This window comes from Danio rerio, chromosome 10 (genome assembly GCF_049306965.1).
Source record: "Danio rerio strain Tuebingen ecotype United States chromosome 10, GRCz12tu, whole genome shotgun sequence".
Taxonomy (NCBI): Eukaryota; Metazoa; Chordata; class Actinopteri; order Cypriniformes; family Danionidae; genus Danio; species Danio rerio.
In genome coordinates, this window is record NC_133185.1 from 7861064 (window position 1) to 7888098 (window position 27035).

The following is a 27035-nucleotide window of genomic DNA, read 5'->3' on the forward strand; positions in this document are numbered from 1 at the left end:
TAAGGTTCTTTGATCTACCATGAATGCACAATCAGTACTGACAGTGGTAAATACAACAATTTTAGGATTCAGTGCAGATGCTATGATGTGACAATATCTACAACTAAAACTACAATCATGACCCAAAAGTGAACTAGGATTGTACTTACAGGTCTTTGGAATAATTTCATTAGATTCCAGAGTTGGTAACTGGTTAGCAGTGTCATTCTGGACAGGTCTAAAGGTGCTCTTGGGGCTGGGTGGAGACACAGAGTTTGGGTGAACTGTCACTGCTGCAGTGGGTGTGAAACCAGCCACTTTAGACGGAGGCACCTCAAAAGGTCCAGCTGTGGTGTCCCCCTCCACAAAGACCTTGGGCTGTCCTGGGACAGATAGAGTGACTGAGGAAGGTGAAACTGATACAGGATTCTGAGTGAAGTCTGAATTTATTATAGGATCCTGTCCTATACGCTTTAAATCGAGATGGGTCGGTGGCTCGTATTCAAAGATTTTGTCCACAAAGACCCACTTGAGGCCAGCGGTGCAGAGGGCCAGACTCAGCAAACAGGCCAAGATGGGCAGGATGCAGATTTTTTCAGAGCGGACGCAGTTATTTACCCGCTCCAGCTCGAGGCACACACAGCAGCATGCGACTGCAGGCAAAGGCACGCATCCCAGAGGACCCCGCTCGGAGCTGTCACCGTCCCCCGGCACGTTCTCTCCTGCTTCCTCGGGCGTTTCTTTGGTGGCGACCTCAGACAAGGCATCAGAAGGAGTCTCTTGAGATGCGAGTCCGGCTGAGATGTCCTCCGCCGCCTCCGACTTCATCTCCTCTGGTTCTCTCTCTCGTCAGCAGCTGTGCAGACCTCGCTCTAGTGCTGCAGCAGCGCCGGCCGACACGCTGCCTCATAAAGTCTTCTTTCCATTATCAGATCAGCAGCGAGGGGGAAGGGGCTCGGACACGACACTCCACTCACTAACCTCGTTACTAAAGAGGAAGAAGAAGAAGACTTCCGTGCCTCTAATTTCTGTCGCCCAGGTCTCTCCAAAGAAGCAGGAAGAAAAACACAGGCAGCAGGTCTATAAATAAGGCATATGCTCCGGATGCTTAAGGCCGGCTGAGGGTGGATCCCGCCTCAGAGAGTCCCGGAGAGAGTGCAGCACTCACCTGGGGGCAGGGTTGGAGGAGGGGGCTGCCGCGCCTGGGCTGCGGTTCATGCTCTCTCAAAAACGGCTGAATCACCCGAAAGCAGCAGGTGTGGGTCCGATCGAGGCACGGGATCCTCGTTAAAGACTTGCACGCAGAACAACACGGAAGGACGAGTAGACAGAAGTGAAGAGACACACACACACACACCCCTTCTTTCACCCCTCCTCTTTCTCCCTCTCCTGATCCATCACACCAACACATACGTTCTGTCTCTCGCTCTGTCTGGTGCCTCTCTCCTCTCACACTATGAACACAAAGCAGTGAGTCGGGCAAGTCTGCGCTTGATCCAATTAGAAAGATCGCCAGCGAATGAGACAGTCTCTCTCTCTTTCTCTCTCTCTCATTCACTCATCCTCCTCCTGTCATTGATTCTGGAAGAGGATAGAGTTGTATCACATACACGGATGGGACGTTTCTCAGGGGAATATGCTGATAATGTTTCTGTTAGTGGTCAAGTGATATGTTTTTTATTCAATGGATAGAAACGGATACTGATTTCTAGAAAGTGCTGACATACAGTCAGAATTATTAGCCCCCCGGAATTATCAGCCCCTCGTTTGTTTTTCCCCCAATATCTGTTTAACGGAGAGAAGATTTTCTCAACACATTTCTAAACATAATAGTTTTAATCATTTCTAATAACTGATTTATTTTATATTTGCCATGAAACACTTCTATGCAGCTTAAAGTGACATTCAAAGGTCTAACTAGGTTAATTAGGGTAACTAGGCAGGTTAGGGTAATTAGGCAAGTTATTGTATAACGATGGTTTGATCTGTAGACTACCAAAAAATACATAGCTGAAAGAGGCTAATAGTTTTGACCTTAAAATGTTTTTTAAAAATTAAAAACTGCTTTTATTCTAGCCGAAACAAAACAAATAAGACTTTCTCCAGAAGAAAAAATATTATCAGACATACTGTGAACATTTCCTTGCTCTGTTAAACATCACTTGGAAAATATTCAAAAAAGAAAAAGTCATTACTTCAATTGTATATGCAGTGTAGTTAATGCAGAATATGTCCAGAATACTTTCTTTTTCAAGATTTTGAGTTTAAAAATCTACACAAATGTGTGTATTGATATTTTAGGTGCTTTTCTTGATAACTTTTGATGCTTTTTGTTCAGAAAACGCAAAGTTGAACCCAAAAACTATTTTTTTTCACTCATCGAAAATCAATAAAAATTATAAACAAAATATTGAAATGCGAACTGCTGTTTAAAATAGTCTTAAATGAAGCATTTCTTCATAGGACAAACTTTCACACATATGCACACACATGCATCCATAATTGGGAGACGTTAGAAATATTCCATTCATACATTCATTTTCCTTCGGCTTAGTCCCCTTATTCATCAGGTGTCCTGAATCGCTAACTTATCCAGCACGTTTTACGCCGTGGGTCTGGGGGTGTTACAGATTGTACCAAACACCTGAGGACCGCAATAAGGGGTTAAATTCTGGGAGGTTTCTGGGAGAAATTACAAAACTCTGTGGCTCTGAAATATGGGAGACTCCCAGGGGAAAACGGGAGTGTTGGTGGGTATGCCCAGTATTGGGAAACACCCTTACACAATCATATACTGAAGCCAATTTAGTTTATTCAATTCACCTATAGCGCATCTCTTTGGACTTGCGGGGAAAACCGGAGCACCCTGAGGAAACCCATGCCAACACGGGGAGAACTTGCAAACTCCACACAGAAATGCCAACTGACCCAGCCAGGACTCAAACCAGCAAACTTCTTGCTGTGAAATCTTGCCGTGTCGCAGAAATATTATAATTGTCTTTTTTTTTTTTTTTTTTTACAAATGTTTTCTTTATTTAATAACACTACTATGGTGCTAAAAACAACAGAGAATAAAACATGAATGGAATTTTTTTATAAGCCCCCTCACAGCATCATTCAATCAAACAGCTTTTTTTAAACCACAGAGCTGTTTTTTTTAAAAGCTAAATTGATTTGTTTGAGTAATGTTGGTATATATTCAGTCTGCCCTTTACTGTTCTATAATCACATTTGCCTCTACATGCTGAAGGAACGCTGACTCAGGGGCCGAGAGATCGCGGGCGGTCCAGAACCCCCATTCGTGACCAATAAATACTGAATGAGGAACAGACTCCACAGGGAAAACTGCAGCCACACCGGAAATCAGTGAGTTTACTGTAATGAGACGTTATTCCTACACATCAGTTGTGCTAAGAATAAGAACAAGGCTTTTCTAATGAACCCTTTCGTCACTGTTTTGTAGTGCATTACTAGTGTCTTATTGCTATTAGTGCAATTTGCTTCAGTGATCTCAAAATGAAGCTAATTCCACAGATGCCAGTGTGATTCATCTTGGTTATTATTTAATATGGAAGTGATTATATAACAAATGGCTGAATAATTTAAAATGCTGAATGTTACAAAAATAACACTGGTTATAATAATTTTCATTATGCCTGTATTTATTATTAAGATTCTTTTATTTATTTTTTGTGAAGCATTTTAAAATCTTTATAACAATAACCCGAATACTTTAATGCACCCAGATTTTCCCCATTCATTTCTATGGCGGTTATAATCACAATTTGCTCACTATAACACAATAATTTATAGAATTTCTCAGAAATCTTAAGAATTTCTATTATAAAACGAAACATTTTCGGACATGTATATTGATAACACAAGTTAGGAATGAAACAATTGGTGGAATTAACAAAATTTTAAATCACTATGAATTCATTCTTCATTCATTCATGTTCCTTTGGCTTTGTCCCTTATATATCAAGGGTCACCACAGCGGAATGAACCGCCAACTATTCCAGCTTTTTTTATGCAGCGGATACACTATGGCCAATTTAGTTCATGCAATTCACCAATAGTGAGTGTCTTTGGATTGCTCCCAGCTGCGACTAGAACCAGCAACCTTCTTGCTGTGAGGTGACAGCGCTAACCAATAAGCCACCAACATTTTTAAATATTTCGACCAATTAATATTTAATAAATAAATCAGTGAATGAATGAGCGATTGAAGGAATGAATTAAAGAGAGAACAAATGAACAAATGAATGAATGATTGAACAAATGAGTAGAAATGGACAAACGAACAAACAAACAAACGAATGAATGAACAAACAGAAACAAACAAACCGATAAACAATCAAAGGAATAAATGAGCAAAAGCACAAATAAACGAACAAACAAACAAATGAACGAATGAACAATCAACAAAAATGTAACAAATAAACAAACTAAACTACTTTCATTTGTAATTACACAAAACAAACACAAATTAAACAAACACACACACACGCATGCACGCGCGCACACACACAAACAAACAAACACACACACACACACACACACACACACACACACACACACACACACACACACACACACACACACACACACACACACACACACACACACACACACACACACACATATATATAGTTGAAGTCAGAATTATTAGCCCCTCCTGAATTATTAGACCGCTTGTTATTTTTCCCCAATTTCTGTTCAACAGAGAGCAGATTTTTTCAACACATTTCTAAACATAATTCTAAATTTCTAAAATAATTTTGTCCCTAAAGTGGTGTTTAAAAAATTAAAAACTGCTTTTATTCTAGCTGAAATAAAACAAATAAGACTTTTCCTAGAAGAAAAAATATTACCAGACAAACTGTGAAAATGTCCTTGCTCTGTCAAACATTATTTAGAAAATATTTTAAAAAGAAGAAAAAAAAATGAAGGGGGGAATTAACAAACGAACAAACAAACGAATAAACGAACGAACAAATGAACAAACGAATGAACAAAGTAAAACAAACAAAATGATAAACAAACAAGCAAGGGGATGAATGAACGAATGAACAAACAAACAAACAAATGAATGAAAAAACAAACAAAGAAACGAACAAACGAACGAACAAATGAGCAAACGGATGATCAAATGAACAAAGTAAAACAAAATGATAAACAAACAAGCAAGGGGATGAATGAACAAATGAACAAACAAACAAACAAATAAATGAAAGAAAGAACAAACAAAGAAACGAACAAACAAAAAATTAACAAACAAACAAACTGAACTACTTTCAATAGAAATTACACAAAACTAACACAAATTCACCTGTTGGAACAGAAGAGTCTCCAAATCTATTACGTTAACCCAGACAGTGGCCATCTGTTGACCAGATTAGTCAGATTCCGACTCATCCTTGACATCAGCACAGTCTGACTAAGTTTTGAAATGATCTTTAAATGATGACATTCGCACTCTTTTATCCACATAAGCATGTGCATTGCCTTCCACCATTATTATCTCAGTCCTCCAATACTGACATGGACTGATGAGTTGTTCCCATTATCAGATGAGCTGGAATTAGTGACCACACAGCACGCGGCATTAAGCAGAAGCCCCTGCAGGGGTAAATGAAGCAGATACTGAGGGCTTTAAGTCCCCCCAGGCCTGTTAAGCTGTCCCGGGTCTCATTGCCATTAGGCCGGGAATCAAATGGACACGAGGGTGTGTGAATGCAGAGGGTTCAAAAGGTCAGGTCAACAGCCATGACCCCTCAACTCTCACAGAACAGAGGAAATGGACTCTCATTAGTTATCTTTTCATCCGATTTTTAAGCACATTTGTAATACTGCTGCCTAAAAATACTTAATGGAAATGGCATACGTTTTGAAAAACTAATGCGCACAACTGATTAGGATAAACATTTTATCCTATAAGAAAAAAATCTGGATAAACTATGACGTAAAAACAGAATAAATTCCAATTCCAAATTTATTTAAACTGATACAAAAATGGGTGCAATAGAACGACATTAGGGCGTAACGGTGGCGCAGTGGGTAGCATGATCGTCTCACAGCAAGAAGGTTGCTAGTTTGAGCTTCACCTGGGTCAGTTGCCATTTCTGTGTAGAGTTTGCATGTTCTTTGTTTTACATGTTGTGCATTCAGAGATGCTCTTCTGCATACCTCGGTTGTAACGAGTGGTTATTTGAGTTACTATTGCCTTTCTATCAGCTGAAAACCCTAGAGATGGTTGTGCGTGAAAATCCCAGTAGATCAGCAGTTTCTGAAATACTCAGACAAGCCCGTCTGGCACCAACAATCATGTTCAAAGTCACTTAAATCACGTTTCTTTCCCATTCTGATGCTTTGTTTAAACTGCAGCAGATTACCATGACCATGTACCTAAATTCATTGAATTGCTGCCATGTTATTAGCTGATTAGAAATTTGTGTTAACGAGCAGAAGGACAGGTGTACCTAATAAAGTGGCCAGTGAGTGTACAGTATATATAAAAAAAGAAAAGAGAAATGAGGATCAGTATAAAATCCTTCATACAGGAAGTGGAATGACTTATTTACAGCTTAAAATGGGCAATAGGGGACGTGGCCTGGAATAATCTCCGAACAGTAAGGGAAACAGCATTGGTTTGGCAGGTGACGGGTTACTGCTGCATTAGGAGATGAGACGCTTTTCATGCCAAACACGTCAAGGCAAGAGTTTTATTAACAAATACGAAACAAGGTCTCGGGCACCAATTCAATAACGTTCCCTTTCTCTGCTGACGCACAAACATTGAGGAGCTTTTAAAGAAATAGAGAGGCCTTTTCTCCTGCGCTGTCACTGTGGAGGCAGACACACAGCGTCACGTCTGAGTGTGTGTTAGTGCCCTCACCTTCAGCAGCCCGCCCGACTGGTGCCACCGCTGCAGGATCATTCATCTCACACACATGCACACACACACACACACACACACACACACACACACACAAAAGCTACTGAGAGACCAGTTCAGTGTCTGATGCAACATAAAATCAACATGAAATTGAAATGAGCTCATTGATGTAGAATTCTCCATTGAAAACCAATGCTTGTCTAAATAATATTGCAGCAAAATGTGACTTACTCCACATTTAATATATTCATATTTGTCATAAATTTATACATAGCATTATTGCTTGTTAAAACTTTAAAAAAATGCTCCAGCAGTTACTATTATTGAATGTATTTACTAACGTGATCTAAGATTTTTGTACAGCAATACTTGTATAGCGTTAATAAATCATAGTTCAACATATACTAACGATTTATTAAAATACAGTGCACTATGAACGATTTATTAAAATACAGTACACTATGAACTAACTTCAAATAAGTGATAAAGAACATCCAGGAGGTTGTTATCACAGAATAAAGTCTGATATCGATTGTATAAGGCTAAAGGGATTTATTCTGGGAAAACAACCGACTAGATGTACTTTATCCCGCTTATTACACAGCTACTTGCCACGAAACATAAAAATTAGACACAAGACATTGTTCAGAGTTAAAATAGTTAATAAATTCTTTAATTACATGCAAAGATGACAGAACCTTTCTCTTTTTACTAACCTGCTCATCTTTCAGTCACAAAATATTATCAAACTGTCAAAAACAGAGCTGAAAGAAGTGAAACTGAAATAATGGAGCCTGCACTAAACTATTATTCAGATAGTGACAGACAAGCATGTAAATATGAATGTGGATGTAAGTATATGGATGTGAGCGTATTCACTGATGGTCAAGATGATTTGAAATATCCAGATGAGCCTGTGCTGTTCAGAGGTTGTTATCTAGGAATAACAAACCTTGAAATATCACTACTGATTAATCAGAATCAAGTATTCAAGACAGCCACAAAATAACTGTTAACAAAGATTAATAAAAACTGTAAATACATGTTCTGTTCATTGTTTTTTATGTTTGTAAACTATAACATTAATTAATGGGCCATTGTTTGAAAGTGTTACCGATTTATTTAATTCTTGATCTATAAAGTCATAATTTGTTAATACTTAGAGTTCATGATCTACCCTTTCTTTAAGGTCCACTGATAATGTTATCAATACTTTTACATTAAAAAGAAATCATAATTTAGTCTTGTTTTTGATACCTCATAGGAATGCTCTATTTGAAAGTGCCATTTATAGACTCAGAAGTAGGCATGGGTTCCGAAACTCGGTACTTTATCGGTATCGATGCTACATTATAAAAGTCTGAAGTATCGATAAGCTCTGACGGTAACAGTTCTGCTATTGATACTGGAAAATCATTGCTAAATAAACATTACTTACAGTAGCATAATTTAACTGACCAACCTCTTCTAATTTGCGATATTTGATATTCGTCTGCACAGTTGGTAATCTCACATGAGAAATGCTCATGTTTCAGGCAAACGCGTCAAGTATAAAAGCCTTCACAGTTCTCGGCTGTGCACACGCACTCAGCGGAGGCACATAGCTTGCGACACAGACTCGCGCGCACACACAGCTCGTAAGCTTGCGGAGAGAAACAAATGGGATGTATTTCCTGAGTGGACTGCGACAACGCCCGTTGCAACAAACACAACAAGTTGTTTTCTTGTATAAGCAAAGTATCTTTCAAAAGTGCATCAACTGCAATGAAAAGTAATGAAATGCTTTGACTGCCTACCTACTGACGGTAATGTTACATCATCCAGCAGTCAATCAACTAAATTAGTCTGATATTGATAGTTAAATAAACACACATATTCGGTTACAATGACAACAGCATTTTTTCTGCAGTAGCTTAAATAAATCTTAAACATTAAAAATGCTTTTACATTACAGTATTTACAAATATAGCCTATGTATAGCCTAATAATAAACTATGCTTATTACGAAATTATAAAAAAACAGCTTTTTTTACATTGCAAGATGCTGCAAAAGTCTTGAAAACACAGTTAACCTCCAAAACAATGTTAACTCATTTACGCAAATATATTAATAAAAAATCACAAACATGAACTCATTTAAATGCATTTTACAACTCAAAGAGGGTATTTTCAACTGCAGGGAGCACAATAAACCAAGAAAACTCCCGACTTCTGCCAGAAAACGCAAACATGTTGACTTGTTGTATCATTTTATTCCAAACCATTGTAGAAAATTATTTATTTGTTTTACAATTATTGGTTTCGTTTTATTTTACATTAAAAACTTAATAATAAAATAAAGTGTTGTTAATTCTGTTCAATTTGTTTTTTGTTTTTTTATTAAAAACACTACAAAAAAAGGACAGATAAGAAAAACGGTAAAAAAAACGTACCGGTAAGTGGTATCCATAAAAGCAGTAATAACGTTAAAACCTTAACGAAACCCATACCTACTAAGAAGTAAACACCCACTGCTGTGATTGGCTGACAGATTTGCATATTAGCAAGGCTAAACAAGCAGTGAATTAGAAGCAGACACTGATAACAAGGATTTGAGCTCTGAAAATCGCAGGATGTCTTTACAATACTGTGAACTCTTATCAGTCAAAAGGTCAAGGAAATTTTGGTTTCTCAGTTCATGACCCTTTTTAGGTGTCATCTGAAAACAAAATATAAAAACTTGTATAAACTATCTTAATTTGCGAATTCCAGAACAAAGTATTTGTTTTTGTGTTAAGGGTTGATCATATCAACAGTTGATCATGGATTGAATAATCTATTTTGTTTTTAAACCTTGGATTCAAATTAGTGATTTAATCTGAAGCCCTGCAACCCTATATTGGCTTTATTAAATATCGAGATAATACTTTCATCATCTAAATACAAAAACATATTTATTTATGCAAAGCAAAAACAATACAGTCAGTGGTTTTCCACTTGCCCCATTCTGCCATCTCCTTTGAAGCATTTCATCGTGACACTGCTGCTGCATTAGTCAGTTTATTCTTGTAATGATGTTTCTATAAAAGCCAAACTCTCCTGATGGTGCTGCAGTGCAGTGCTGTAATTATTCATGCGGTCTGAAGGTGCAGTATGTTCTCTCCTTCAGAGCTTTTCCCGAATGGCTGTTATATGGAGGAGTGTGGCGTGACAGAGATCACTCTCAAATTATAACTTACAATTTCTATTCAAAAATTGAAACCAGTCACTTCAGATGATAAGGCTGTGTGTCAAATAAACCATATACATTAGGAAAACAGAGTATATCATTATTTTAACATGCCATTAATCTTACAAGCATATCTGTGGCCAATGCTGTTTTGAGTTCACTGTGTTTTGTTCCTCCAGAGTATTTTCTATATGCATTCCCCATGGTATATTAATATTTAACAAGTGATGCTGCTGCAGAAAGACTTGTTTTAAGTTTTTGGAGTTATTCATGGTCTGCTGAAAGTATTTGTAAATTATGAGTTGCCTTTTAATACTTGATGGATGAACTGCGAGGAGAATAATGGCACCTCTTTGTGTCTCAGTGTATTAAAAAAAACATTTCAGATTTTTACAGTGTTATGGAAGCTATGCCAAAGTCAAGCAAGCCATTTTATTCAACAGCCATCTTTGAAATTCACATATACAAGTCTCGATCTTATTGGGAAACATTGGGTTTCCAAGCAATTTTATTTTCAGATTTGGAATTACCAACGAAAACTAATAAGAACTGCCAAACAATCAAAAAGGTTGCCCAGGCTAATGAGCATGCACACTCGAAGGGGACAAATTCACAACACCAACCTCCTTTATGGCTGTTTCTGGAGGATCCAATCAGATGTCATCCAATAAATCAAACTATGTAACTACCAAAATAAGCAATAACTTACAAGTTACACAATATCATCCTCCTTACCATTTGCTATTGAAGAAATTGTGTGATTGTTATGATCTTTACTTAAGGAATCTTATAAAGTAGGGTTAAACTCAACTAAACTTGAATTGAATTGTATGGAGAAAAACCCTATTATAACACATATATTCAAAATGAATATATTAATTTCCTTAAAGTACTATTGATATTGGGATTTATGTACTATTGTGTAGAGTTCTTGCTTTCATAGAATCCTCTGAATAATGTTGTGTCCAATCATGCTGGTCTTCAGAAAAAAGCTTAGAATGTATTCCTGATTTTAAATCTACTTCCAATATGACAGTGACATCTTGTTTATGTTTGTGAACTTTTAAAGGGCCCTTATTATAGGTTTTTGAAAATGACCATCATGTAATGTGTGACACAGCTCTAAGTGAAGGGAAATCCAGCTAAGGCTTAAATCTGAAAGTGGCAGTGTTTAAAACTATTGATCCATCTATCAAAGAGCCGACTCATAGTGCTTCAAATGAATCGTCTTGAAAATGAGTCTTTAGCCGTTTCGGCGTGACGTCGATACAAAATTTAAGCCCCACCCAGTTGTTGCGTGCACAAACCTGGGAAAATAGAAACCTCCGGACAAACACTGTAGCAGATCCCGGTTAAATCAAGTCATGAAGACGATGTGCTCAGCTGGATATTATTGGAAGTTTGAGGGGAAAGTTAGAGTTATTTTTTCTACCCAAAGATGAAGCTGAGAAAAGTCAGTGGTTGAGGGTTATTTTGGAAAAACTCCTCAGCATTATAGCCCAGCCTTATGCTGTTCCTGTCATTTTTCTGATGCTTGCAACAGGGGATTCGTCGGCTGTTAGTTGACGGAAGGATCTAAAAAGACGATTGATGTGTGGGACTTTAGCCCCTTTCACACAGTGATACCGGTAAATATCCGGAAAATTTCCGGAAAGACTTTACCGGTATATTGAAAAAAGCGCTGTTCACACAGGCGAGGACGTTACGGAAATTTTCCGGAAAAGAGCAATTCACACATCCATTCCAAAATACCGGTAAATTCTGACATCATTCACCACAAATGAGCTTTAAACGGCTGCGCTTGTATTTGTAAACATTTGACTAAATTACAAACTCTGTGGATGATCAATATTGTGAATAACTTTTGCAGGATCACTTTCTCATGTCGAGATGTTCATAATATGTGCGTGTGCAGGCGCTCACAGGCTGTTCCACAGGCACACGCAAAGCTTGAAGGTAAACAAACAACGGCTTATCATAAGCATGTCATCGATGATTATTTACACAGTTGGCATTAAGAAGAACATATAAACGTGATCTGACTAACTTCTAGCAGCTAAATGTGTCTGGAAAAATATTCAAAGGCGTTTATCCTCACAAACCGCGCGGACGTAAATGCGTCTGACTGTTGTGATTGGCTAAAGCAGACGTCTCACGTCAGCATGCTCCAGACGTGCACGCGCTTATTATGGCAATCTTCCTTCTACATTCACACAGCGCAGCATTCCGGCAAATTGCCGGTAATGTTACAACTTCTCTTTCCGGAAAATAGCCAGAACGAATTTATCGGTATTTTCAAAAAGGACCTGTTCACACATACAACCTTTCCGGAAAATTGCCGGCAATTTTCCGGAAAGGTCTGTATGTGTGAAAGGGGCTTTTTTCAGAGCTCGACAGGAACTTTACAGTACACAGTTCATGGGTCAGTTTCTTACTCTATTTCACAAGTGTAAGTGCGATTAAAATGGTGGCCTCCTTGTTTTCTCTAGCTTGCAAATTATGTATTTAATTGTGATTTGTTATTTGTAACCGCGTGTACTGTATCTGGTTAACTTTTTATATTCTCATATCGCATCTAAAGCCACGTTAAAAATGCTGCGTGCGCTGCTTTGTTTACGGATTTAAATGCATTTATGAGCTCTCGTTCCAATGAACTGGTGGTTGAAATTACAAGAGTTTTCCAGGATAAATAACAATATGGGAGGGGGGTGGAAGATGGGTCTGAAAAACAGGAAACTCTCTGGAAAAACAGGAAAGTTGGCAGGTATGCTCACACATATACTATGCACTCTACTTCAATATTATTTAAAAGCCGTGGTGGGCATTTCACTCTAACGCTGAACGCTGTCAACCAGTTGCAACAGACTGTCATCGGTCCAATCAGTGCAGATTAGCATTGCGCCAAGGAAGGGTTCGGGAACAAATGAATCACTGAACAAATCATACGGGAGTCGCTGGGATAATTATGTAAAAATAAGAGCATATTATAAGACAATGAACGTGTTTTTGACCTTGCATGGATATTGGCCTGTTGTTAGAGACCCCCAAAACCAAAATATAACCCTTTTTAATGTATAATAGGGGCTCTGTAAGTGTTTGCAATTTGCATTTAATAGTTGGAGGTAAGAATTCATTTAAAATAATGAGGTCAGACCGGGTGGCTGCACGGTAGCGAAGTGGGTAGCATGATCGCCTCACAGCAAGAAGGTCACTGGTTCGAGCCGTGGCTGGATCAGTTGGTGTTTCTGTGTGGAGTTTGCATGTTCTCCCCATGTTCACGAGGGTTTCCATCGGGTGCTTTGGTTTTCCAACCAAAGACGTGGTACAAGTTTAACTGAGTATCCTAGATTGTCCACAGTGTATGTGTGTGAATGAGTGTGTATGGATGTTTTCTAGTAATGGGTTGCACCTGCTTTCTGGAACTGCTTTTCAACAGATTCAAACCCTGTTGTCGCAGTCATCCTCTCTGCATCTCAAATCCGCTGATGTACACAGCGAGGCACTGGACAAACTGGTAACAGTGCAAAAACCTTCCACATGGAGGTAAACGGGCAGCTTGTACCGTGAAAAAAAAACAGAAGCCTAACGGAATCATACCAGCCCGTAGCATTTTTTTAAAAGATGAAATGCAGCAATGCATTTCTGGCAACATAATTCACACTCTATATGAGGCTACGTATTCACAGTGAGCCTGTGTTGTTCATGGCCTATGAGGGTATGCGAGTACTTTTCCCTAACTGTTTTTCTAATACTATTGACTGAGCTCACATGGTGCTTATCACATACTATACTGGATAGTATGGATGTACTCTATGCAATGTGGGATGCAGCAATAACTTTGGTTATTCTCATAATTAATGCAATGCGTCATGGGGCATACTGTAGGAAGGAAGTCAACAACTGCAGAAACACTTCCAGAACATTAAACGGCTTCCTGCTAAGGCCTACAGCACTGCGAATCTCTCCAAAGAGCAGCATGACTCACATCAGGTCAAACATTCTTCTGCTTATTGCTCATATTTTAGGTTATTGATTACCCAGAACACCCTAGCAACTACTCTGCAGGGCAATAACGCACACCATCCCTAGTGCCAGTGTGTTTTTTAGAGGCATCCACTCCTTGAAATCCATTTCACTCTTGTTTGGCCTTAAAACTGTATTTTTCAGGTGGTGCAGGGCAAATTCTTCTCCTCCCATATTTTGTCTGTCTCGAATCGCCAGTCCCCTACACATGTCTAGACACTGTAATTGAAACCTGACCTGTTCAGATGACCACTTACGAAAAAATTCAGACATTTGTAGAGAATGTAACGATCCAAATACCACACGTATGACATCTTTCCTTGTCTTCGCAGAAGGTCTTATCCTGCTGTACAGCTGGACTTTACTGATTCAGACCACACATCCACAGCAGAAACATCCACCGCATGAGCTCATTTAGCCACTGCAGTTCTGCTGAGACCAAACACAAATGAAACCGGCCCTAAAATGTCACTCATAATCACTTTACACGGGGCCATGATGTCATTTTAGCATTTATCGGTGCTAGTCTGTGATTTTATTGCCGTCCAATAATGGAAATGTCAATGTTTTTCCTCCCACCTCCCAGTAGAATATTCCCAGACAAATGACCAACTGTTTTTTTTTGACATTCATCAGCATTGTGTAGTAATGTAATTCCCGTCTGAACTTTCATTTGGGTTTACTTGGAAATCTTGGACCCAAAAGTCTTATCTAATTGTAAAAATTCAGTTTAACCACTATTGCAGATACTGTCCGGTACAAAGAGTGCTTGTTCCAGAGAACCAAGAACTAACAAGTGAAACTGTAGGACTATTTATAAACACATTAAAAGTTTGAGAGCAAAAATCAGAGTGAATTCCAGGAGTTGTTTCTGTATGGGAAACCTAAAATGAGTAAATGTGGACATATCTGCGACTTATTTATTTTAAAACTCATTTTAGCAAGTAACTATAAGACTGTATGACTTACAGTAACTAAACTTAAAAAAAAACATTTAACTTAACCTGTTTTTTGGTCTACAGCTCCAGTTGAATGATTCATAAATTATTCATTCCCATTTTTCTTTCACATTCTTTATTTATGTGAATCTGGATTAGATAAAGTTGTATTGAAATAAATGTGACTTGACTTAATACGCTCTGAAAAAACGGAGCAATTTGGGTCAGATATGGATAAACCCCATAGATATTTACAGTAGATGTCACCTACGCTATTGTTGTCGAAAGAAATGCATCAATAGAGCTGCCACTTTGGTAAAGGCTAGCGCTTCTTTGAAATGAATGTGGGACCAAGGTGCAGCGGAGGACAGGCCATCCAGAGCCATAAATATATATACATATATCTATGATCGGGAGTTTTCCCGGTGCTTCGGATGCAAATATGTTTTCAATTTTGAACATTACAATTTTACATTACTATTCTACATTGATAGATAAGTGACCGCACTGGCATTGCTGACAAAGAGAATGTGTTAATGTGCATGGAAACATCTTATCCCTATTAAGTTTGGTCTAATCTATGTCCTCAAACACACCCCCTCTCCTGTTTTCATTTCTTATTTTAACAGAAGAAGCGATTCGCTTGTGAATGAATCTCCGTTATAAATGATTCCTGTGAACCTTCGATATCCCTGCGTCTCAATGTGCATATCCAAATTTCTGATCTAAATGGTACATAACTTTTTAATATTCAATAATTTAGGGTGGAAACTATGCACATTGAGGCACAGGCATTGTTATGTTATCAACACACTTAAAAGCAACTTAAAAAAAAGTAGCCACTACTTCACTTAGCCGACAGTAATACAAGCTTCTGGCACCGCAGTGTCTTGTTGTTATATTTCATTTACATTGTTGGAGAATTTTATTCAACAAAACTAGCATAAGCCTAGAATTGAATGCAAGTTGATGCTACTTTGCCACATGGTCAATGCTTTAGATAACTGTATTATCATTAATAACATTACTTGTTGAGACCAAAAGTTCGTAACAATACAAAATTGTTAAAACCAAATCTTACCTATGAAATGTTATGCATTTATGCTTTGTTTTCTTTGTTTGCTCTTTTCTACACCCATACTCAGCACGAAAGTCCTTCAGATTGGCTTAAGTCTTGAAAAAGTGTGGTTGAATGACTTGTTATGGCAGCACTGTACATATATGGCGGCTGTATTGACCCATGCTCAGGTTACGCAATATCAGTTGTATATATCTATGGTCAAACCAAAATATTGTGTTAAATTTAAAAATAATTTGAAAGTAAATTTGGTCAGACTTTATTTGAAGGTACAATTGTTCCCATTAACAAACCATTAACTATGACTTTTAGCTCAATAAATGTTCAATCTACTGTTTATTAATAGTTATTAAGGAAGTAGTAGGATTAGAGATGCAGAAGATAACCATGCAGAATATTATAATTGTATTGTAATGTGTATTTATATAGGGCATTGACCCGAAGTGCTTCACAATCATGAGTGGGGGGGTCTCTTTACAACACCACCAGTGTGCAACATCCTTATGCACAATACGACGGCAAACACGACGGACAGTCAGGACCTTGGTTTAACGTCTCATCTGATAGACGGCGGTAGTATAGTGTCCCCATCACTATACTGGGACAATAGGACTCACACAAATATGTACCATAACAGTAGAAATAAAGAGGCAATATATTAATAATAGGTAATAAACCACTTATTAATAGGGAGAATTGATACTTAAACTAAAGGTTTAACAGAAATGTTTATGGTAGTTATATATATTTGACCAGAACGTATATGTACATGATCCGAGTGTATGCAGAAGATGTTACAATCATATTTAGCTTTGTATAGCTTAGCAAACAACACACACAATCAATAAAATATATGTATCCAATTTAAAATCTATGAGACAGAATTTAAAAGGTGATAAAAAGAGGTTCCTTTAAAAAAAAGTACTGATAATTAACTGTAATCCATCAATGAAATGGAAAGAGGCTGTTTCCTTGAAAAGGGTCAACTGAGAAGCGTTGATGAATTTGGTGGAAGTCTATGAGGAAGAGTCTAATGGTGGCCACCGATCTCACGTTACAGGAGAGGACCGCTTACATGGAGAACCTGAGGGGAAACTACTCAGACAAAATCCCACAAATCAATAAAGTGCAAATGCAGATCCATACATTCAGAGATTTGATTTGTGAAAAGGATATGGATCTAGGATGGAGTTTTTCTGTTTCAGGATACAGCTGTTAATTTCTGTTTCTGTGCTAGACAAAGATCACATTCAAGTTACCTATAGACAATTACTGACCAACAACCATAGAAAATCAGTTAAAGGTAAAAAATAAACTAAGCATTTCCTCCTTTTTTGTGTATGCAGTGTACCAAAGACAGGACAAACAAATTAAGTTTGAAAACCTTCAAAAATATGTAAGGAGTTGCTTCAAAAGTATGTGAGTAGTTGCTTCAAGTTGCAAGGAAGATACATTCTAAACCATTTCTATCAAAAACTTGATTCCTAAAAGGTTGTTGTTTAATGTTAAATAATCAATCTCAACGTTTTTGTATTGTACAAAGGTCAATGATTTCAGTCACCATTATGCTTCCAACATTATAGAGAGCTTTTGATTAGGGTGAGCATAAAAGAGGATTGCAAAAATAAAAAAGTAAAGGGGGTGTAAATACTTAACAAACATTTTCACAACCATGAAACTACATTACTACATTATAACTAGGCCCACAAGGAATCGGTGTGTGCATAAGGCAGATTTTTTTAGCCCATCGTTGAATCTGAATTGACTTATATGCAAATGTGTGTAAATATATATTTGTTCAGTTTTTATATTAATTTCAGAGATATTATTAGCTAATATGTAAATGTTTATATTATTTTTCACGATACAGGTTGTATGTTAATATTTTCTGTCTTTTAGTAGATAAATGAGAGACTTGCTTTGATTATCAAACAAGTGGATGTAATTGGATTTGCAGTGTAAACCTTAAATAAAAGTAAAAAAGTTTTTATTTTTAATTTATTTTATTTTTTAGTTTTAAGTTACTATAATCTAAAAAAAAATGACTTCACAGAAATCTGTAGATTGTTTTTTTCTTTTTACAAACATTGCTAACATTGTCTCTATGATAATACACAGGAATGGAGAATAAATGCAGCTGCAGTTAAAGGCAAATTTATTAGTCCCCCTGAATTATTAGCTTCCCTGTTTATTTTTCCCCCAATTTCTGAAAATAGAGATAATTTTAACACATTTCTAAACATAATACTTTTATTAACTCACTTTTAATAACCGATTCATTTTATCTTTGTTTATCTTTTACTTACTATATAATTTTCAAGAGACTTCTACACAGCTTAAAGTGACATTTAAATGCTTAACTAATTAGGTTAACTAGGCAGGTTAGGGAAATTAGGCAAGTTATTGCCTAATATAACGATGGTTTGTTCTGTAGACTATAGAAAAAATATATAGCTTAAAGGGGCTAAAAATTTTGACCTTAAAATGTTAAAATAGTTTTATTATTAAAAACTGCTTTAGCCAAAAATAAAACAAATAAGACTTTCTCCAGAAGAAAAAATATTATCAGACATACTGTGAAAATTTGCTTGCTCTGTTAAACAACCTTTGGGAAATATTTAAAAAAGAAAAAAATAAATAAAATCAAAGGGGTCTAATAATTATGACTTCAACTGTATGTGATTGGCTAAAACCACGTGACCAAGTTAGCATTACCGGTTAGTAATACAGACCTTTTAATCTCCTGCATAATGAGAAAATCTTTGATTATATATATATATATATATATATATATATATATATATATATATATATATATATATATATATATATATATATACATATTTATTTATTTATTTTTTTTAATGTTTAGCATTTGCCACCTCTTACATGACACTGTTTCTTTTCAATAGGTTAAAGTAAAAAAAGTTCAAAGAACAGCTAAAATAAAAAAGAACAAAAATATTGCATCCAAACACACATGCAGGACAGCAAAAAAGGACAAAACTTTTAGCATTTTTCTCTAATCTACAATTTTTGTTTCATATTTTAATTTTATGTAAACAGCTTTAAAATGTTGAGAGTTTACTTGTTGATGGTTTTAAATATGGCTGAAATAATATAATCACTGCGTCCCAAATGACACACTATACACTATGCACTGACACATTCACAATTGCTTTCACAATCCAAAATAAATATAGTAATTAAATGTCAGCTGCGCCCGATAGCTCTGCCCCTTCCTCTATATGAGGAAAGCTGCGGCCGTTGAGTGCGCAAAGTGTCCAAAATTCCAAACTTATTTTAACAGTTAAATAAGTGCATCATGCAAGTGTTTAATTACTTACACTGTAAAACGCAAAAAGTTAAGGTAACTCAAATACATTTACATTTACATTTAGTCATTTAGCAGACGCTTTTATCCAAAGCGACTCACCAAATGAGGACAAGGAAGCAATTTACACAACTAAGAGCAACAATGAATAAGTACTAAAGGCAAGTTTCAGGTCTGTAAAGTCTAAGAAGGGAAGTATTAGTTGTATTAGTTTTTTTTTTTTTTTTTTGTACAGTTAGTGTGATATTCAAAGAGGCAATTGCAGATTAGGAAGTAAAATGGAGACTAAATAGTTGAGTTTTTAGTCGTTTCTTGAAAGTAGCGAGTGACTCTGCCGTTCTGATGCAGTTAGGGAGTTCATTCCACCAACTGGGCAGATTGAGCGTGAGCGTTCGCGAAAGTGATTTCTTCCCTCTTTGGGATAAAACCAAACCAAATAGTTTGAGGAAACCGATTGCTACCAACCATTTGAGTTAACAAACAAATCTATATGAGTACTGTGAACTTACTCCATTTAAGCTGAAGAAATTAGGTATTTAATTAACTCATTACCTCCACCACTATGTTCAAAACTCTTTTCAAATGAATAAATTAACTTTCAGTCAATTATGGGTTAACTACACTCATTTCATTTGATAAAGTTGACTGTTGGGATTTACAGTGTAGAAAATTGCAAAGTTGTGTGATTTGGGACAGACCTAATCTTTCCATTAGCTACTGTGTAGCATTTACTACAGTTAAGCCAGTGAAAGTGGAGCAGGTATCAAGAACAAAAACATAATAAATTAATAAAAAAAAAAAAAAACTCACTGCAAGAGGACTTTAACATTCAGCACACTCTGACCATCTCATCCTCTTTCCCGCAACAACTATAGTCTGTGCTCTGTCAGATAACTTCATTCTTTACCATGTTCATAAGGCATCAATATCAGGGTGTTTACAGTGATTAACATAAACCGACTGGCTTTTTGTTGATCTTCTAATGCCTGAGGAAAGACACAGAGGAGCTCATACTTTTCTCTCTTGGCAATCATTCAGATGCTCACTAATTGAAAAAAGGCATTAAGAAGCCGGATTACAAAGCAGAAAACTGAGCTTTTTTTTTTTTTTTTTTTTGCAATGTTGCAACTGTACTGGAGGAACCCCATTTAGCTTTCAGGAGATATTTATGACCCGCTGTTCAGTCTCAGAGCCCCCGGCTGATCAATATCACAATCTGGACTGTATTACATTTGTGAATATAAATACGCAGACAACATGAGTTTAACTAGATTGTAATATTTGTTTCTGAGAAAACTGTTTATACGCTATCAGTGTTGGGTAAGTTACCTTAAAAAAAAGATTATTAATTGCTAAGTGCATCATTAAAAATGCATTTCAATTTATTTTCTCAATTTACTGTGTCTGAAAAGTGATGTTATTTCACAATAAGGAATTTAATTACTTGACAAAACTACTTTAAATGCCAATAAATCAAATCTCAAATCTTTGTTTAACTTTATTTTAAAAAATGTAATAATTAAGCATTTTAATAACAAATAAAATATTATTATTATACAAAATAGAATTACTCTAAAAAAAGCTAAACATGAGTATCAAAACAATAATTTTTTTAAGAGTTTCTGACATCATGATAATATTTTATGGATACATTTCTTCCCAACCCAGGCTCATTCTAAAAACGTACCGCTATATACATTTCTGGAGAGCACCAAATACATTCCAGGAGCTACATTTTAATGTAATTTTTGTTTTCGCAAATCTGCTAATTGTTTTAAACAGAACTGTTGAATTTATTTACAATATTTAAGGCAAGCACATTAAGGGCTCAATTTGAATGATCTACGCACAAAGTCTAAAGGATATGACGCAAAAGCATTAAAGGCATATGCAAATCCACTTTTGGTATTTTAAGGATGGAGAAATACGCTTTGCATCCCATTGCATGGTTTAACAGGGTTGTGCTTATTCTCTTAATGAGTTATGGGTGTGTTTTGAGCATAACATGCACTCAACCAATCCCAGTTCCATCTCCCAATCCCTTTCAGTCAGTTGTGTTGCGCCATGGTGCATTTGCTATTTATAGGACGGACTTTGTGAGTAGAAAAACTGAATGCTTCACTGGCAAGAAAACTGTTAAACAGAGCATCTGCAGGAAGAGTGAGCCTCCTCTTTTTGGCCTCTTAATTTTCTCTTTACTTTACTTTTACTCTTTACTTTCATGGATAATGAAACTGTGTTGTACGCACTCCACTGAAGACATCCATTAGCCTATACATATTTAATTTTGTTTGTTAACCACAAAGATTTGTTTCAAAAGTATTTCTAAATTCAGTTATAATTTCCAGCAAACAAATAAAGTTAAAGTTATATTCAAACACACATCCTATTCTTAGGCCCTATATGGTGAAGCATCCATGTCTAAAACCCGACTGATGGACAAATCTAAACTTGTTTTTAATAAAATAAATATAAATATAAATATATAAAATATATTTAAAATATATTAAAAATATATAAAAATATATATAAAAACTTATACTAATAATAATAACATTATACAAATGCAAACTGTCACAAATAAACTGAAAATAGCCCCCGACATGAAGAAGGCATGGAGGTAGTGGTATTTATAAAGTAAATAATATTTTTTGTAATATTTAATCCTTAATTTTTTTTCATTTGTAATGATATTTGTGTACATCCTGTGTGTACTTTAGACCAGCTTTCAGTTGGTTAGTGCCGTGGTCTATTTAAGTTCCTCAAAATAGCAACATGCCAACAATGCGCCTTAACACACCTCCTTTTTAGACCAGCAAACCCTTGAGTCCCCAAATTGGTGCAAATGGATTTGCAATGTAAACAATGTAGAGCAAAATGTGAAGATTAGGGTTAAGCTGGTCTAAAAATAGCAACAAATCACGCCAAACATGTCTTGCACCCTATTGTGCCAGGTGTACTATATGATAGGACCCTAAAAGTAATAGTAATGTGTAAATTAAGTTGTTTTATTTTTACTTTTTTAGTGGATAAGTACATTGTATAAATGCTCGGTTCCACACAACCAATATGTACGTGGATAAAGGAATTAAGTTAACTTGTTTTACAAATTTAAGTTCATGGAACATAAAACAATGAAGAAAAAAAACAAGAGTTGTGTTGTCTCAGCTTGTTTTAAATCAGCAGCTTGAACAAACAGCAAGCGTCATTTTTTGAGTCTAATTTTATTACACTTAGAAGCTAATTTGTAACTATCTATTCAACACTGGTTACTACATATTAAGTGTAGTATTTGGGTTAAATAAGTGCCCGGTCATCTGGTTATTTGAAGTGTATTTGACATGAATTGGGATGGTCTGGTATGTTGGTGTTTAGAAATGGCTTAAATAAAGTTGCATGGGACCAATGCATTTATAAACAAGCTTATCCAACAGAAACTATACATAGAAGTGAAAGGAGCCGAAGAACTCGAAACTGGAACATGTTCATTTACATATACATTAATTTGCATATGAATCTGTTCATTTGCATTTATTTATTGGGAAAATGAATATCGTGGTCTTTCAAGAGATCTCCTTCACTAGAATCATTCTAATCTTACAACACAACATGTGAGATAAATAGAGCACCACATATGACAATGTCAATCACTAGAATTAATCAAACTTTCCAAAGTAACAAAAGTAGGAGGACCAACTATTATGAGCTGATTCACTACTAGCATAAACCAGGTCTACCAGCTCTATATAAACAGTATAAAAGAGCTGTAAAGTAGAGTAAATGTGACAGAAGTGCTAGGACTGATCCAGTGATCCGACTTTAAATCAAATGCTTCAAAATCCAGATTTTCTCTAACTTTCACTGACCAAAAGCTGAATTTCCATGACATCCAATGAATGGAAAATCAGGCCGCTATTGTGCATATGTTAATAATATAATATTAAATAATATCTTAAAATATTAGCAATGGTATAGTTGATTTTAGCTTGACAATGTAGCATGATTTTAATCGTCACAATGAGAACAACAATGGATAATTTACCTCAGAATTTGCATGCTCCCTGTCCCATATTTAATAGCTCAAAATAATTTTACAAACTTTCATTTGAACTTTTCTGTCCTCTACTTTAACACCCAGAAAAAGTACATTGCAAAAAATGCTTTTCTTACTTTTTTATCTTCTTTCTAGTCCAAATATATTAAATTTCTTATATCAAGAAGCATTTTCTAGGCAAACAAAACTTATTGTCTTGTTTTCAGAAATAATATGCCAATATTAAGTGAGTTTTTCCTTAAAACAAAAATAGCAAAAATAATCTGCCGATGGGGCAAGCAAAATAATCTTGTTTTTCCTTTTAACATATGATTATTTTGCTTACCCCATCGGCGGATTATTTTGCATGTTTTAAGGAAAAACTCAATTAATTTTGGCACATTATTTCTTTAAATACGACAATATGTTTTGATTGTCAGGAAAAGTCTTTTGATTCAAGAGTAGTTTAGATATTTGGACTAGAAACAAGACAAAAAAAATCTGGTCCCACTTTATATTGTGTCCTTAACTACTATGTACTTACATCAAAATAAATAAATACAATGTACTTACAGTCTTTATAATGTATTTGAGAACACTTGTGGTGCTGTGCTTTTGAGTTGGGATAGGGGTTGGGTTATGGACAGATTTAGTGGTATGGGTAGGTTTAAGGGTGGGTTAAGGTGTAAGGGATGGTCAACAGTGTATTTACAAATTTAATTACAAAAGTTAATTACAGATGTAATTACATACATGTATTTAATCAAGCATAAGTACACAGTAAATACATGTATTTACATAATAAGTACATTGTAACAAACTATTAATTCCTGTGTAAGTACATATTAGTTAAGGCCACAATATAAAGTGGGACCAAAAATCTAAATAAGAAAATGATTTTTCTGCAGTTCAGTTGCGTTGTTTTCCATTTTAATGTCAAGGAAAAAGATTCTTACTGTTGATGATGAATAGGTTTGCTGTGGTATTTGTTTTTCCAAGGCTGTTGACGGCCTCGCAGGTGTATAATCCAGCATCTCCCTCCGTGGATTTCCGTATCAACAGTTCAGATATTTTCCCCCTGCAAAAAGTGACAGTATATAATCCCAGTTGTTGATATTGCGATTCAAGATTTACAATAGCAGCAAAAGCATCTGCATGAGTCATTATAATATCATGAAATACATCTGAGTAAAACTTTTCAGTGGATCGCAGTGCTGTCTAAACTAGTCTTGCATCATTAAAACGTCATTTAGAAGAATTGAAGTGTAATAAAGTGTTGATGCGCTGCTCTTGTATCTCAGCACAGGCATGTTTGGATTAAACTTTCACAACAGCTCGCCCACATGCATTGAGAAATGTTAAACTACTGTGTCTTTCCTTTAAAGTACTGTACATTTTTGTATTGGATTAAATGAAAAAAATATGGTTATAAGCTGAACCCCAAGGGAAAAAAAGTAAAGCATTAATTATACTTTAAATCAGCAGCTTTCATGCCATGTGAAATGAGTACTGAGTACTAAAATTCAGTTATTATGGATTTATAATGTGAGTTGGATTACCTTTTTCCATGACATTTATAGCCATACTGAGAGCACCAAATGTTTAGCTCAGATCTTGAAAATCATATAACTAGCAATACCAAGTCCTAGTATTATGTGTACTGTAAGTGTTATAGTTTAGTCCAAAGTACAACCTTACTTTGATTTTATAATATTTTTCCCCAAAAATATATTAGTAAGGTGAACAAGAGCTGCACAATAATGGAAATATCTAACATTGCGATTTTTTTGCTGCAATATACACTCAACGATCACTTTATTAGGTACACCTGACAAGCTGCTTGCTAACGCAAATTTCTAATCACATGGCAGCTACTTAATGCATATAGGCTTATAGACATGGTCAAGACGATCTGCTGCAGTTCAAACCGAGCATCAGAATAGGGATGAAAGGTGATTTAAGTAACTTTCGCAGTCGCAGTTGTGTGGTTGCAAATGCCTTGATGCCAGAGGTCAGAGGAGAATGGCCAGACTTTTTCGAGCTGATAGATACAACCGAGGTATGAGAAGAGCATTTCTGAACGCACAACATGGTCCAACCTTGAAATGTTCAGCTCTAAGTTGAATCAAAGTAATTCAAAAGATTTTCATTATTGCAAATCAATATTTTACCTTTGAGTGAATGTACTTTTTTCCTGGTCAAAATAAATATTTTGATTAATGTTAAATTAAAAATTTCAGCTTCCAAACAATAATTTAAGGAAAATTTATAAATAAAACTGTAACAAATTTCAGTACTTTTTTTTAGGCTGGTCAAAAGCGAAACTATATTTTAATGTAAGTGTAAAAAAAGATAAATCCAAATAATCAATATTTTAGCAAAGTTAAAATTGTGATCTATACAGAATATTTTTACTTTGTGTTAATGTTTTTTTTTCTTGACCACAATACATATTTTTGATTTATGTAAATTCGATTTTAATGTCTGAACCAAAGTTAATTTATACAGAGAACAATTTACAGAAGTTTTTTTTTTAAAGTTGGCTCAAAGCATTTATTTTTTCAGTGTACTGTATTACGCGCAGGGCAGAAATGCCATCCTGTATATGCAGAAATGAATTTATTTATTTAGGTTTTAATGTCATATCAGCAGCATTGGCTATATTCATGGCAAAAACATATACTAAATATACTAAATATAATCATATAATCATATCAATTTCCTAACAAACATACATTGTAAAAACAACAACAAAAAGCATACAAGTTGCAACAACACTGAAAACAGATCCTCCTGAGACCCAAAGACATTTTTTTATTTTTTTTCTGTGATTTCCTGCATCCTCTGGGTTAAAAATAAAAATCTATAATTTAGAGTTTTTACATTTTGTTTTTACTTTTAATTTTACAGCATGTCGACTGCAGTGGACCACAGGACCATTTTATTTTGAAACGATCGCCACTCAGACAACAAAACTGTACAGGATATAGCTGTAAAGGGATATTAATCCAATCTTAATGTAGCAAAAGCAAAACAAAAGCCATTTTTACCTTTTGTATTGAAATTCCTGAAACAGTTTAGTCTGAAAGAGAGCTGAACTCAAAAAAAAGGAAAAAAGAAAGTGATGTTAATCCGAATTTTTTTTTACATAAAAGCGATTGCCATTCTCTAATTGTCTCCAATTCTCTATTTACCTGATTGTTAGACTGTAAATCAGAGTGTCTCTCAACTATTTTATAAAGAATCCTCTCTGCTTCAGTTCTGCCTCCTACAAACATGCAGTCATTAATGACATTAAGATGGTCCTGGTGTCCACTATAGTGGACTTTAAAAAAGGATGATATTTTGAAACACAAACAAGTTAACAGCTTTGAAAGCTAAATGTACTGTTCCTGACACTTTAATAAACAAATATATTATATATATATATATATATATATATATATATATATATATATATATATATATATATATATATATATATATATATATATATATATATATATATATATATATATAATAATAGTAAAAAAAAACATTTTTA

The 27035-nt window shown here is 35.5% G+C and overlaps 1 protein-coding gene across 33 annotated transcripts in view; it reads right to left on the reverse strand.

The window, feature by feature from the left end:
- nrg1 (neuregulin 1) overlaps positions 1-27035 on the reverse strand; it is a 191798-nt gene that overhangs the window by 63695 nt on the left and 101068 nt on the right. For 21 of the 33 annotated variants that reach the window (XR_012386002.1, XM_073914240.1, XM_068223831.2 and 18 more), the window contains exon 3: positions 24448-24569. Coding sequence is in view for 18 of the 33 variants with exons in the window: in XM_068223831.2 (XP_068079932.1) it covers positions 24448-24569 (122 nt within the window). In the remaining 15 variants the exon portion in view is untranslated. Of the gene's footprint in view, positions 1-149; positions 1452-24447; positions 24570-27035 lie in introns of those variants that run through there. The other 12 variants (XR_012386001.1, XM_073914241.1, XM_073914229.1 and 9 more) reach the window with 2 other exon arrangements.